This window comes from Podarcis pityusensis, assembly GCF_964106645.2.
Source record: "Podarcis pityusensis genome assembly, chromosome: W".
Classification (NCBI taxonomy): domain Eukaryota; kingdom Metazoa; phylum Chordata; class Lepidosauria; order Squamata; family Lacertidae; genus Podarcis; species Podarcis pityusensis.
The window spans coordinates 8,307,981-8,323,353 of NC_138045.1; the positions used below are offsets into that span (position 1 = coordinate 8,307,981).

General features: G+C 48.1%; 1 protein-coding gene and 1 pseudogene across 2 annotated transcripts in view; both read left to right on the top strand.

Annotated features, from left to right (window-relative positions):
- Nucleotides 1–13,560, top strand: part of LOC308467624 (uncharacterized protein) — a gene marked incomplete at its 3' end in the record, with an annotated part of 95,706 nt that extends 82,146 nt beyond the window's left edge. The window contains exons 2-3 of the mRNA XM_080989361.1: nucleotides 119–1,487; nucleotides 13,529–13,560. Of these exons, the coding sequence (XP_080845487.1) occupies nucleotides 425–1,487; nucleotides 13,529–13,560 (1,095 nt within the window). The 5' untranslated portion in view covers nucleotides 119–424. The remainder of the gene's footprint in view (nucleotides 1–118; nucleotides 1,488–13,528) is intronic.
- Nucleotides 1–14,355, top strand: part of LOC308467623 (inositol polyphosphate 5-phosphatase OCRL-like) — a 57,841-nt pseudogene extending 43,486 nt beyond the window's left edge. The window contains exons 17-18 of the transcript in view: nucleotides 14,045–14,156; nucleotides 14,240–14,355. The product of the transcript in view is annotated as an inositol polyphosphate 5-phosphatase OCRL-like (transcript). The remainder of the gene's footprint in view (nucleotides 1–14,044; nucleotides 14,157–14,239) is intronic.
- The last annotated feature ends 1,018 nt before the right edge of the window (nucleotides 14,356–15,373 follow it).

The following is a 15,373-nucleotide window of genomic DNA, read 5'->3' on the forward strand; positions in this document are numbered from 1 at the left end:
AAATAATGCTCTCCTGGGTGCAACTTTTGCTGTGCATTATCTGCTGATAGAGCGTGCATGAGTCTGGAATGTGGCAAGATATTTTCTAGAAACTCATGTCGCTGCGTGCCTACGGGAGGTCGATGGATCGTCCGGCAGACGGCTTGGGGGCCTTGATGGACTTTATCTCCCTGGCAGTATCCCAACAACAGGTTTCGGGCCCAGATTCACAGCACTTACAGGAGAGTAAGACTGCGACAGACTGCTGAAAGGTATGTGGAGGAAAAGCGAAAGTAAGGCTTTTCTGTTTGCCGCGGCAAAGTCCCTTTGATGTCCGGCTGGCCTAATTGGATCTGGGAGCCGCGCCAAAAGCTTCGTGATTAATGGGAGCCAAGATAAGGAGTCTCTGAAGTGAATAAGACTCAGGCTCAAATAAAAAGCTGGAATGGAGTTTTTCCAGGCTTCTGAGGCTGCTGAGTGCCCAAAGTTAAATCGGCACAACTATCAGACCTGGGCAAAATGGTGTGAGAGTTTGCTGCGTCAGTTTGGAGTGTGGCATACTGTGTCTGAAGCCCCTCCAGTTCCTCTGACAGATAGATGGAGGGCCGAAAATTCGAAGGCGATAGACATAATCGTCTTGTCCGTCTCTCTGGAGGAAATAAAGACGCTTGCTGGCAATGTGACTGCACGTAATATGTGGCATGCTTTGAAGATAGCCCATCTGCCAGTCATCCCAGCCCAGAGTTTGACTGCATCGGAGGTCCTGGCTGTTTCCCAGAATGCGAGTGAATGCAGGGATGCTGAGGGCACCGGTTGCAAGCTGCAGGGGGAGCTGACTGTCACGTCATCCCAGGCAGCATTCCAGCCTCCAGGGGGAGCCAAGGAGTCGGCAGCTGAGAGCTCTGTTTCTCATGGGAACCAAGGTCATCGCCTTTGCAGAGGCTGGAAGGGCAAAGGTAAACAGAGGCAGACGCCTGCAGATGGCCAGAAGCAGAGGGAGGGTGAAGAGCCCACGCCAGTGGAAAACAAGGTTTTGTTTGCTGGCACAGCCTCACCAAAGGCTAAAGGCAAGTCTGATGGCCAGGAGCAGGGGGGCAAGCTGCAAAAGCCCACGCCGGTGGAAAACAAGGTTTTGCTTGCTGCAAAGACTGCTCCAAAGGTCAAGGCCAGGTTTGTTGTTGATTCAGGCTGTACCCGCCATGTCTCAAAAGACCGCCACCTATTTATCTCCTTCAAACCTCAAGAAGGTGAGATCCACCTGGCTGATGGAAAGACGTTGCGAATCGCAGGAGAAGGGACTGTGAGACTGGCAAGTCTGCACACGACCATCAAAGATGTACTGTATGTTCCAGGCGCTGCAGACAATTTGCTCAGTGTCCCACAGTTGACTGGGCGTGGTTTTGAGATTTCCTTCAAGAGGAGCGTCTGTGTCATCAGAAAAGGCAAAGAGGATATTTTGCATGCAAAGTTTATGGATGGCTTGTTCTGTATAACTTATGACGACATTGGTGCTGTTGTGTCTAATGCTGATTCTTGTTGTGTTGCACAAACTAACAAAGTTCTTCATGCAGGATGCATTCATGATGCACACAGAAGATTTTGTCACATGTCTTGGCAGGCGCTGGCCAAGATGCCAGAGATGGTTGAGGGTTTGAACATCAAACCCTGTAAGTTTCACATGAAATGTGTATCTTGTGCAGAGAACAAGGTGAAGGTTGCTCCAAAAGGCAAGGAGTCTAGCAGGCAGGCTTCCAAACCCTACCAGCTAGTGCACGCGGACCTGGTTGGTCCACTTGCGCCCTCTTTGGGTGGAGCAAGGTACTTCATGGTTCTAATTGAGTCTTTTTCCAGGTACATTCATGTGTTTATGCTCGAGCAGAAATCGCAAGCTTTTCCTAAGTTCAAGGCATTCTGTGCTTGGTTGGAGAATGTTCACGGTAAACGCATTGGCTGTCTGTTTACTGATCGAGGCGGGGAGTTCACTTCTCAGCAGTTTGAAGCTTTCCTGACTGAGAAGGGAATCCAGCATGACTTGTCAACGCCTAGATCGCCATGGATGAATGGGCTTGCGGAGCGAGCAAATCAAACGTTGCTGCAAGGAATGAAAACATTGTTGCATGGAAGGACTATTTTGAGATAAATATGAATGATATGGTGGAAAAAAGAATAATCTGGGACGCAAGCAAAGCTGTAATGAGGGGATTCTTGATACAACAGAATGCAGTAAAGAAAAGAACACAAAATGAGAAAAAAGATAAGATCTTGGATAAAATAAAAGAATTAGAGAAGAAATTAAGAGTGAATCCGAAGTCACAGCCAACTCTGAGAGAAATTAAACTTTATCAAACACAATATTCTAAATTGATAAATCAGGAAATTGAATGGAAGTGTCAGGGAACTGCCATCGGAAGGAAGGGAAGTGAAAGGGCTCACACAGGTTGGGAGAGACTCAGCAGCTGAAGAGGGAACCAGTAGGGGGAGAGGAGCTGAGCTGAGGGAAAGGGAGCTGGAGGGATGGCTCAGAGACACTTCCAGCGAAAACAGTGGGGAGGTTTCAGGACCTCCTGTAGGGACACCCACTCCTCGCCGGAAACTGTCACGCAGAGAGTCCAGAAGACGTGTTTCCGTTAAGGAGCTTTTATGTTGGAAGCGATTCCGAAAGCAACCACTGTCGGAATCTGCCAGCGACTGACGGAGCCATGTTTAAGGGGCTCCGTTACAGACAGAGGTTTGCAAACTTGACCAAACTCTGAGGGACTAGGATTTTACACACAAGCAGCTCATCGTCCCATCACAGCATTCCGACAGTCTTCGTGAGCAGCTTGTGCAGGAGAAGGCATCATGAGCAACCCAGCCGGAACCGGAGAAGCAGGAGCTGGAGCGGGTCCAAGCCTGGAAGAAAGGTACCGGGTGTTGGAGGTCCAGCTAGCGCTGCAGACGGCGAGGCTTGAGGAGAGGAGGGCTCAGGATGCAGACAAAAAGGGGAAAGACACCCAGCTCGTCAGAAAGGTACCAGGATTGGTGCAGAAGTTTGGGGGGGAGCCCAAAGACTATCATGGCTTTCGGACAGAGATGCAATATGCCCTCAATCTGCAGTTTGATGAATTCCCTGACGAGGAATCATGAGTGGCTTTCGTGATTGGGCATCTTGAAAAGGGGGCGAGAGACTGGGTTAGACCCCTGATGGCAGCGAATAGTGACGTCCTAAAGGACACGATGAAGTTCTTTCGCGCCATGGATCTGATGTTTTCCAGCGATATTGAACAGGGAGTGGTCCGCAGACAGTTAATGGCTTGCAAACAGGGGAGCCGATCTGTCCGTGAGTACTGGACTGAGTTCACCATGTTGATCCATAAATTGGGGTGGGATCTATCGGCGGAACCCATTCAAATGCTCTTTGAAGAAGGGCTTTCTTCGGCTGTGAAAGACGAACTTTCCCGGGCGCCCAGGGCGGAGTCTATGGACCAGCTGACCAAATCAGCGCTGACCATAGGAGCGCGCCAGGAGGCGAGAGCATTGGAGAGGCGGGAAGGGAAGGGGGAACGTTGGAAGGAGTTCCGCATTCCAGACATTCCAGAGCCAACTTTCCCGCCGGCAGAGCCGATGGAAATCGGAACAGCGCGCGCGCGCGCAGTTTCAAAGCCCAGTGAGGGGGGAAAGAAGGAGGGAAAAGGCGCCCGGAAATGCTATCTCTGCCAACAGCCAGGTCACTTTGCCAGAGTCTGCCCCCAGAGGAAGGAATGGCAAGGGATGGTAGGAGCTGTGGAGGGAAGAGAGGAAGAAATACCGAAGCAAGTAAAAGCCAACGCCTGGCTGCCACCGTCGGGGCACAGCAGCCAGGCCAAAGAGCAGTGAAAGTGCCCACGCCAGAACCTCCTAAACCCGCCCTAGTGATAGAAGTGGCGCTAGAGCTGCCAAACGGACACCCTCTAAAGATAAAGGCGCTGTTGGACTCAGGCAGCTCCTGCAATTTCATGAGCAAAGAGTTTGCAGCTGAACACCAGATACAGACGATCCCTTTAAGCAACCCCCTGCAGGTGACCACGATCGATGGCAGGGAGCTGTTGGGAGGAGAAGTCAGCTTGCAGACCGTCCCAATGATAATGAAGGTGGCAAGGCACACCGAACTGATAGTGTTTAATGTGGCCACCTTGGGAGGAGCTCCCATTATATTGGGGATGAGCTGGCTAGCGTTACATGATCCGCTGGTGGGCTGGCATCAGAGAGTGGTTTCTTTTGGTTCAGCACATTGCTTAGAACACTGCAAAGAGGGAAAGGGTTTGGCAGGGGCCCAAGCCACCCTAGCAGGGACTGAAGTAACGGAGAACGTGAAGGTACCACGACAATACGCAGATCTCCGCGACGTCTTCAGCGAAAGGGAAGCTGACCAACTACCCCCGCATAGACCCTTTGACTGTCAAATCAATTTACTCCCTGGGGCACAGCTCCCTGTAGGCAAGCTGTACGCCATGTCAGACAGAGAGATGCAGGAGCTAAGAGAGTTCATTGACAAGAACCTGAAGAGAGGGTTCATCAGAGAGTCCAGGGCGGTGGGGGGCAGCCCAGTGTTTTTTGTGGATAAAAAAAACACGAACAAGCCGAGGCTTGTGTGTGACTTCAGGGCCTTAAATGCAGTGTCAGAACCAGTGGCTTTCCCTATGCCCAGGATTGACGACATTTTGACAAGGGTCAGGAAGGGAAAGATTTTTACTAAACTGGACCTAAGGGGGGCGTACAACCTGATACGAATAAGGAAGGGGGATGAATGGAAAACCACCATGTTCACCCCTTTGGGGGCATTTGAATATTTAGTTATGCCCTTCGGCCTACAAGGAGGCTCCGCGTGCTTTCAATCGTTTATGAACCATGTCCTGGGGCCTTTGCTTTACAAGAATTGTGTGGCCTTCTTAGACGACGTGTTGGTGTATTCTGAGAATGAGGAGCAGCATGTGAGAGACGTCAGAGAAGTGTTGAGCAGGCTGCAAGCCAACCAGCTGTGGGTGAAACTGGAGAAGTGTCAGTTTCATACCAAGGAGGTGGAATTCCTGGGGTATCGCCTGTCAGACAAGGGATTGGCCATGGATCCCGGCAAGGTCCAGGCGGTGCTGGAATGGAAAACACCCAAAACAAGGAAGGATGTGCAGAGGTTCCTAGGATTTGGGAACTTCTATCGTAAGTTCATCCGAAACTTTGCCCACCTGACGGCGCCCATTACGGACTGTCTCAGCAGTAAGAAGAAGTTCGTTTGGACTGAGGAGGCGGAGCGAGCATTTGAGGAACTAAAAAGGGCCTTCGCCTCGGAACAACAACTCCTGCATGTGGATTTACAAAAACCGATGAGAGTGGAAACTGACGCATCAGACAGAGCTATTGGGGCGGTGCTTCTGCAGCCAGGGAAGGAGGAGTCAGAGTGGAGACCGTGTGCCTTTTTTTCGCGAAAGCTGAACAAATCCGAGAGGAACTACACGGTGTATGACCGAGAACTACTAGCCATTCATGAGGCGTTCCGGAGATGGAGGCACCTGCTAATTGGCGCACAACATAAGGTGCAAGTGTGCACTGACCACAAGAACCTAGAGTATTGGAGGACGGCACGAGTGCTCAACCAACGGCAAGTGAGATGGGCCCAGGAGTTCTCCAAATTTAACTTTGAGATTTGTTACGTGCCAGGCCCAGAGAACATTAGGGCGGACGCTCTCTCACGCAAACCTGAATATTTGGAGGGGGAGGGAGCACCCGAAGAGAGACATGTCATTCCAGAGGACCGCTGGGTGTGTGGGGCGGCATTGGTGGGACAAAGAGAACTGGTAGAGGAAACAGAGAATGATGAATACGCCCAGAATAAGCTCAGAGGTCTTAGGAGTGAGGGAGAGGAACCAGGGGGTTTCGAGGAAAGAAATGGAGCTTTGTATTACAAAGGGGCACTGTATATCCCTGAAGGAGACTTAAGGGGGAGGGTACTCAAGCAGTTGCACGACAGCCCCACGGCGGGGCATTTTGGACAACACAAAACCATGTGGTTGGTCACCAGGGAATTTTGGTGGCCTAAGGTGAGGGAAGATGTACGGGAGTATGTAAGAGGGTGTGAGCAATGCCAGCGAGCCAAAGGGGAGAGGCGGGCACCGGCGGGGCTATTAGAACCCTTACCAACCCCAGAACGACCTTGGGAGGCAGTGTCGATAGATTTTATGACTGATCTGCCGAAGTCCAAGGGGAAAACAGCCATCATGGTGGTGGTAGACCTACTAACAAAGATGTGCCACTTTGTAGCCTGCTCGCATGCAGTCACGGCGGAAGAGACAGCGAAGTTATTTGTAGAACACATTTTTAGGTTGCACGGGCTGCCATTGAGGGTGGTCTCAGACCGAGGAAAACAATTTACTTCCAGGTTCTGGAGGAAGCTCATGAGCTTACTGCAGGTGGAGGTCAACTTTTCGACTGCCCGGCACCCTGAAACCAACGGGCAGGCGGAAAGAGCAAACGGGGTCCTCCAGCAATACCTGAGGTGTTATGTCAATGACAGAGAGAATGACTGGGTAGAAAAGTTGGCGCTGGCGGAATTTGCCTACAACAATGCCGAGAATGTGTCCACAGGGATGAGCCCCTTCTTGGCTAATTATGGGTGTCATCCCAGGGCTTTCCCAGGGGGAGAAGGGGAGAGATGGGGTGTCCCGGCAGCCGAGCATTTTGTAGAAGAAATGGAAGCAATCCATCGTCAGCTCCAACTCAACTTAGAAAGGGCGAAGGAAGAATACAAGAGGCAGGCAGACAAGAACCGAAGGGAAGGTGAAACCATAAGGGTGGGAGATAGGGTGTGGCTGTCAACCCAAGGGTTGCCGTTCAAAGGAGGTTGTAAGAAATTAAGACCCAGGAGATTGGGTCCCTTTGAGGTCATTCAACAGGTCAACCCAGTGGCTTTCAGGCTCCGGTTACCCAACCACATGAAACTACACCCAGTATTTCACAGGTCGTTACTGTCACCGTATGAAGGGGGACGAGAAGGGATGGCCACTCGGGGACCGGTCATAGAAGAAAGGGAATGCAGCAGCCATGTGGCAGAAATCCTCGACGCCAGATGGAAGGGGGATCAGGTGGAGTATTTGGTAGCGTGGGAAGGAGAACCGGAGTCAGAAAACACTTGGGTAATGGCAGAAGATATCAATGACGAGGTATTGATAGAAACGTTCCATCAAAGGTTCCCAAGGAAACCTCAGCCTGTGGAGAGGTTCCGGAGGGAATACTTTGGGACCACCGATGAGGAGGAGGAGTTGGAAGGATTCTCGGAATCGGAAGGGGAAGGGGAGATGGACTCTGAGGAGGAGGAGTACTTCGAGACCAGGAACCGCAACAGGTGGAGAGAAGTGTTCGGGACATCGGAAGATGAAGGAAGTTCATTCCGGGGTTTTGCCTCCTCACCGCCCGTAGAGGAGGGGGCGAGAGGGGATGAAGGGGGCCCTGGAGGGGAGGTGGATGTCAGGGAACTGCCATCGGAAGGAAGGGAAGTGAAAGGGCTCACACAGGTTGGGAGAGACTCAGCAGCTGAAGAGGGAACCAGTAGGGGGAGAGGAGCTGAGCTGAGGGAAAGGGAGCTGGAGGGATGGCTCAGAGACACTTCCAGCGAAAACAGTGGGGAGGTTTCAGGACCTCCTGTAGGGACACCCACTCCTCGCCGGAAACTGTCACGCAGAGAGTCCAGAAGACGTGTTTCCGTTAAGGAGCTTTTATGTTGGAAGCGATTCCGAAAGCAACCACTGTCGGAATCTGCCAGCGACTGACGGAGCCATGTTTAAGGGGCTCCGTTACAGACAGAGGTTTGCAAACTTGACCAAACTCTGAGGGACTAGGATTTTACACACAAGCAGCTCATCGTCCCATCACAGGAAGGTTAAATTAATGAAACAAAAAACGTTTGAGTCGGCGAATAAATGTGGAAAACTGCTAGCTTGGCAGCTGAAGAGAAGACAAAGATTAAATACTGTTACAAACTTAGAGGTTGATGGAAAAAACATCCAGAATCCAGTGGACATCAGAAAGTGTTTCCAGAGATACTTCAAAAAATTATACACCCAAGGGCCGCAAGATGATGATGAGATTAAACAATTTTTGGCAAAAAACGGACTATCTAAATTGACACAAGAAAATAGGACAATCCTGAATTCTAAAATAACACGACAGGAGATCGAACAAGCCATCCAGAACATGCAACTTGGCAAATCTCCAGGACCAGATGGGCTGACCTCCAAGTACTATAAGACACTAAAAGACTATTTGATACAACCTTTGATGGAGGTCAGCAATGAAATTATGGAGGGGAAGAGGGCACCGGAGTCGTGGAAGGAAGCGTTTATCACATTGATACTAAAGTCGGAAGCTGAAAAGACACAACTTAAGAACTACCGTCCCATCTCTCTCTTAAATGTGGATTACAAAATATTTGCAGACATTTTGGCAAATAGATTTAAAAAAGTTTTAAATGAAGTAATTCATAAGGACCAGGCCGGCTTTCTCCCAGGAAGACATCTGTTTGCTAATACAAGGAACATTATTGACATTTTGGAACTTTTGCAAACAGACATAAATACAAAAGCAGTTTTAATTTTTATAGACGCGGAGAAGGCCTTCGACAATATCTCCTGGAAATTTATGATGGGAAATTTAAAAGAGATGGGAGTGGGACGGGGTTTTGAGAATGGGATCGAGGCGATATATTCAGAACAGAAAGCTAAACTGATAGTTAATAATGTGGTAACAGAAGAGTTTAAAATTGAAAAAGGGACACGACAAGGTTGCCCTATTTCCCCTTTGTTATTTATTTCGGTTCTGGAAGTGCTATTGAACATGATTAGAGAGGATCGGTTGGTGGAAGGAATTCAGGTCGGTCAGAAACAATATAAATTAAAAGCTTTTGCAGATGACCTGGTTTTGACCTTGCAGAAGCCAGAGCCCAGTACGAAAAGAGTATTACAACTGATTAACGACTTTGGTCGGGTGGCTGGATTTAAACTAAATAAACAGAAAACTAAGGTTTTGGGGAAAAATTTGACTGATACAGAGTCAGAACGGTTTCAGAATGAGATGGAACTTAATGTGGTTAAAAAAGTAAAATACCTAGGGGTAAACATAACAGCAAAAAATCTAAGTCTATTTAAGGACAATTATGAAAAATGCTGGACAGAAATTAAGAGAGACTTAGATAGTTGGTCAAAATTGAAACTTTCTATGTTAGGCCGAATTGCTGCTATCAAGATGAATGTATTGCCAAGGATGTTGTTTTTATTTCAAACACTTCAGGTCTTGGACAAAACGGGGTGCTTTCAGAAGTGGCAGAGAGATATTTCTAAGTTTGTCTGGCAGGGCAAAAAGCCCAGAATTAAGTTTAAGATATTAACTGATGCAAAACAAAGAGGGGGCTTTGCCCTGCCAGACTTAAAGCTGTACTATGAAGCCGCAGCGTTCTGCTGGCTAAAAGATTGGCTACTTCTTGAGGACACTGATGTGCTAGATTTGGAAGGGTTTAACAATGCCTTTGGATGGCATGCATACTTATGGTATGACAAGGTTAAAGCAAATAAGGCCTTTAAGAACCATATTGTCAGAAAATCATTGTTTAATGTCTGGACAAAATATAAAGACTTGTTGGAAAATAAAACACCAAGGTGGCTTTCACCTTTGGAAGCCAAGGCCCGAAAAAGACCCAATATGGAGGCTAAATGGCCAAAATATTGGGAAATACTAGAAAAGGATGGAGACAATTGGAAATTGCAGAGTTTGGAGAAAATGAAAGACAAAGTGCGAGATTGGTTACATTACGCTCAGATTAAAGAAGTTTTTAAAAATGATAAGAAACTAGGGTTCCAGGTGGAGAAATCGAAATTAGAAACAGAATTGTTAGAACCAAAGATTAAGGTACTTTCAAGGATGTATAACTTGCTGTTGAAATGGAATACACAAGATGAAACGGTTAAATCGGCCATGATAAGGTGGGCACAGGATATTGGACATAATATCATGTTTGAGGACTGGGAGAGGTTGTGGAGCAATGGATTGAAATTTACTGCATGTAACGCTCTGAAAGAAAATGTAATGAAAATGATTTATAGATGGTATATGACCCCAGTCAAACTTGCCAAAATTTACCACCTGTCTGATAATAAGTGTTGGAAATGCAAAGAGTGTGAGGGAACGTTCTTCCACCTCTGGTGGACTTGCCCTAAAGTGAAGGCGTTCTGGGAAATGATTTATAATGAACTGAAAAAGGTATTTAAATATACCTTCACTAAGAAACCAGAGGCTTTCCTTTTGGGTATTGTCGGCCAAGGGGTGGCAAAGAAGGACCAGACATTTTTTATGTATGCAACAACAGCAGCAAGGATACTTCTCGCAAAACATTGGAAAACTCAAGATCTACCCACACTGGAAGAATGGCAGATACAGCTGATAGACTACATGGAACTGGCTGAAATGACCGGCAGAATCCGTGACCTGGGAGAAGAGAGGATTGAGGAGGACTGGAAGAAATTTAAGAACTATTTACAAAAGTACTGTAATTTGAGTGAATGCTAAACAAGATGCTAGATCAAAATAACTGAGCACCACTACATTTAGAGGTTTTTAAGAAAATAAGTAAGATTGTGAAATTTAGCTCCTTTTGAGAATTATAAGATTATGAAATATAAGGGATATAAGAATTTAAATAAGATGATAAATTGCTGACAAAACGTTACAACGATGAAAATGGGAGCGGGAGATGTGAGGAAGTCCAAAGAAAATGTGAAAATATGTTAAGATCAATGTTACACTGCTTATTATGTTTATTTTTACTGTAAAACCTAATAAATTGCTTTAAAAAAAAAAAAGAAAACATTGTTGCATGATGCCAATCTCCCTGATAAGTATTGGGGGGAGGCTCTATCGAATTTTGCTTACACTTATAATCGCAGATTGTCATCACCTATTGGTTGTACCCCCTATGAGAAGATGTTTGGTAAGAAACCCAACATCAAGCACATGAGAATCTTTGGTTCTGACATGTGGGTACACACCCCACAGAGCAACAAGCTTGGGAAGCGTGGGGCACATGGTTTGTTCATGGGGTACGAAAAAGGTGCATACAGGGTATGGATGACCAACTCTAAGTCCATTAAGTTCACAAGGAGTGTTGAGTACAATCCTAAGTGGGGGTAAAATGTGGGAATTTTCCAGAGTTACCCAGAGGAGGATGAAGGTGACGTCGAAAAAGCAGCTAAAGCTGAGGAAGCTGCTGAGGATGATGATGATGATGATGATGATCAGAGTTCGGATTCCAGCTCAGTGGGCGGCGCTGCTGCTGATGTCAGTGAAAGTGATGACACAGCAGACTACAAGAGCGCAAAGGCCTCAGTCAGACCATCTGATGTGTCTGACAATGAACTGGAAGAACCACTGTTCACCATTGGTCACTTTTCTCCTAAGAAAGAGGAGATGAGTCCAGAAGACTTGCGTCTAGTACGCAGATCTGAGAGAGCGACCAAGGGCAGACCTCCAAAGAGATTTGCTGATGAGTTTGCTAAGACAGCAACTGCTGTTCTTAGTAGCTCAGAGAAGGTGTGGGAACCTTCAAGCTTCAAAGAGGTTCAGGAGTTAACCTCTAAAGATGCTGAGCCTTGGCTTAATGCCATGAAGGCTGAAGTTGATTCCTTGAACAGGAACCAAACTTGGGAACTGGTACCGGTAGTCCCAGGAATGAGACTGGTTGGCAGCAAATGGGTCTTCAAGGCCAAGACAGACCAGAATGGCAAGGTTGTCAGACACAAAGCCAGATTGGTTGCCAGAGGTTTTTCACAGGTACCAGGACAGGATTACCACGAGACCTACTCACCAACCGTCAAATATGAGAGCATTCGGCTGATGCTCAAGATAGCTGCAGAGGAGAAACTGCATGTTTCCCATCATGACATTAATACAGCTTTTTTGTACGGAAGTTTGGAGGAGGAGCTGTTTATGCTTCCACCTGACGGGATGCAGATACAGAAGGGAATGGTCTGTAAACTGCGGAAATCCTTATATGGTCTCAAGCAGAGTGCCAGGTGTTGGAACACAAAACTCACTGAGACATTGCTTTCTCTAGGTTTTCACCAGGGCAAAGCTGATCCATGTGTGTTTGTCAAGGAGGAGGGGCAAAACAAACTGTATTGTTTATGTTTTGTTGATGATCTTCTGATGTTTTGGAAGAATCAGGCTTTGTACCAAAGCACCCTAGCTCAGCTGAAGGAGCACTTTGACATGAAGGATCTTGGTGAGGTATCCAACTATCTTTCTCTGCAGGTGGAGAGGGACCAAGCAGGTAATTTTCTGGTACACCAAACACAGAAAATTGCTGATGTATTAACCAGGTTGAATTTGGTTGATGCAAACCCAGCAGACACACCGATGGTGACAGGTTACCAGGTAGATAGTACTGCTGAAGCGTTTTCTGACACAACGCTGTACAGATGCATTCTAGGCAAGTTGAATTTCATTGCTAGATGTTCAAGACCTGACATAGCTGTAAGCACTAACCTGCTTAGCAGACATGCCAACAATCCTACTGTTCAGGATTGGAAAGCTCTGAAGCGCATAGCCCGCTATTTGAAAGGGACTTTGCACTACAGGCTGAGGTTCACCAGTCAGAAGACTGGAGGTCTTGAAATCTTTGCAGATGCAAGTTTTGGAAGTGACACCACGGATGGTACAAGCACTTCTGGAGTATGCTACATGTACAACCACTGCCTGTTTGACTGGTTGTGCAAAAAGCAGACGACAGTGAGCCTAAGTTCCTGTGAAGCAGAACTCAATGCTCGGTCATTTTCACTCATGGATTGTGAATGGTTGATGCAACTGTTTAAGGACATCGGGGTTTCTGTGAAATGTCCTGTACAAGTGTATCAAGACAATAGATCGTGTTTGGCTTTGCTGAACTCGGAGAGTTGCAAGCAAAGGACCAAGTACTTGCAGATTAAGCTACATCGTGCAAGAGAGTGTATTCAGAAAGGACTCATTCAGGTGTCCTACATGCCAGGAAATGAAATTCCTGCTGATCTGTTGTCTAAGGTTGTTAACAGAGAACAACTTAAGGTTTACGTACAAAGGTTGCAATTGGGTTGAACCACAGGTACTACAGGTTACACGGAAAGGGGGAGGATGTTAGGATATTTCCGTTCCACCTTAAAAGGGAGCAGGCTTTGTGAGTCAGAGTCTGCGTATTTCCTGTTCACAGGATGTTTATGTTTTCTGTTGCTTTCGTTTTCTCTCTGGTGTCGCAGACACTAAAGCAGTCAGTCATGTTTTTCTGTGTTCTGATCAACGCTGAATAAACTTGTAAATAATGCTCTCCTGGGTGCAACTTTTGCTGTGCATTATCTGCTGATAGAGCGTGCATGAGTCTGGAATGTGGCAAGATATTTTCTAGAAACTCATGTCGCTGCGTGCCTACGGGAGGTCGATGGATCGTCCGGCAGACGGCTTGGGGGCCTTGATGGACTTTATCTCCCTGGCAGTATCCCAACATGTTGCCTTTTTGCTTTCTGACCAGGACTTGTAACAATAGCCCACCTGTTTCAGTGAACCTCGCTTGAATTTCCAACCCCAGGAAGCGGCCATATACTGGGCCATCTAGCTCAGTATTGTCGAAATTGACAAGCAGTGGCTCTCCAGGATTTCAGACAAGGGATGTTCCCTACCCTCCTGGGAGATGCTGGGGGTGGAGCCTGAGACTTTCTGCATGAAAAGCAGAGCAATGGCCCTTCCCCCAAGATATCTCAGTTGGTAGAGCATAAGACTCTTCATCTCAGTGTCCTGAGTTTGAGCCCCACCTTAGGCATTGCAGGGGGTTCGATTAGTTAACCCTCATGGTCCCTTCCGACTCTACAGGTGTATTATTCCCCAAAGTTCCCAGCAGGGTTCTAGTCCGGTTACCATTTTAAACATTCTTTTTTTAATGCCAGGTCTAAACCTGCAAACACAACAAGTACACCGTGCTAGTGATCCATGCCCCTCCTCTAGCAAAGCTCTACACTGAAACTCCAAACCGCCCCTCCCTGTCTTGCCGGTGATCTGCCAGTTGCCGCGGTCGCACCAGAACGTGTTCCGCTTCGTGGTGGCTTTCCTGCGGGAGCTGCTGAAATACTCTGAGAGCAACAACGTCAGTGGCAACATGCTAGGTAAGGCCTGCCTGTCCTGGCTGGGAGCTGGCCTTCCTCCTGCTCCCGCCTCCTCTCATGCAAATGTTTTCGCTTCCCTGCAGCCACCCTCTTCGCCAGCCTCCTGCTATGGCCTCTGCTCAACGTTCTGCCGAGTGCCATCGGCTTCCTCCTGGGCTTCCTGCTGGGGGCGGATGACTACGAAAGGTGCCAAGCGTGACTGGAGACGAAGTGGGGAGGGAAGAGGCAAGGCCCAGCCTCTGTTCTCTGGTGCCTGCCCTTCCCCTTGTGCCATCTTGCCATGTGCCAGCTCCCTTCCCTGTGCTTCGCCCTTTCCACCTTTTCCTCTTGACTCCTGACACGGTTGCACACTTGGCTTTCCACATGGTTCCAGGGCATTGGCAGCAGGTTCAGGGTGCTTGGGGAGGGACCCTGTTGGAGGACAGTCATTCCCCTGCCCATCCTACTACTACTACCACCACTGCTGCTCTCAGTCCCTGCGCAGTAGTCCACGCTCTCCCCTTCTGCTGCAGCTGAGCATGTGCTACTCTTGGTGGGTACCAGGCATAAGGATTCCTGGCCTGTCCTGGGATTGCAGGACCTCTTTCTCTGTCCCCCCAGCCTTGATGCTCATCAAGAAGGGGCAGGGCAGCCACTGTGGCCCACGTACGCCTTAGCCTGCTCTCTATAGTTCAGCTATCTCTCCCCATTCTGCCAAGTAGAGTTCTAGGGTGTTCATTCTTCATGAAACACTAAGCACTGCCTAAAGGGACCAGGGAGGAGGAGGGGGCGCAGGCTGGGCAGCAGGAGGGGAGCTGAGGCAGTGGGTACAGCTGGGTTGGGTTGGGCTCCCCACCCGACCCCAAGTTCTGCAACTTTGTCTTTCTGCTTTTCTGTCCTGGGTTCCTGTACTTGGTGCACACACACTCTTAATTTTTTGGGAAACGGTTGTTTCAAAATGAAAGATCCGTTGTGCAGAGATTGTTCTGGTGTTTGGAGGGGAGCTACACTTGCCTTTGCTGGTTTCTCCACTGCTCTGAAGCTCAGCCAGACTTTCCAAATGGAGCCGCCTTGGGCCCTCGCAGCACACATGAGGGAGAGGCTGTGGGGCATCAGGTCGTGCAGATACCATGGAATCTGACTTCGCTCTTCGCAACAAGGCTTGCAGGTGCAGAAAGAGGGCTACATTGCTTCCCCAAGGTGTTTCTCTTTTTTTTCTTTTTTAATATTTATTTATT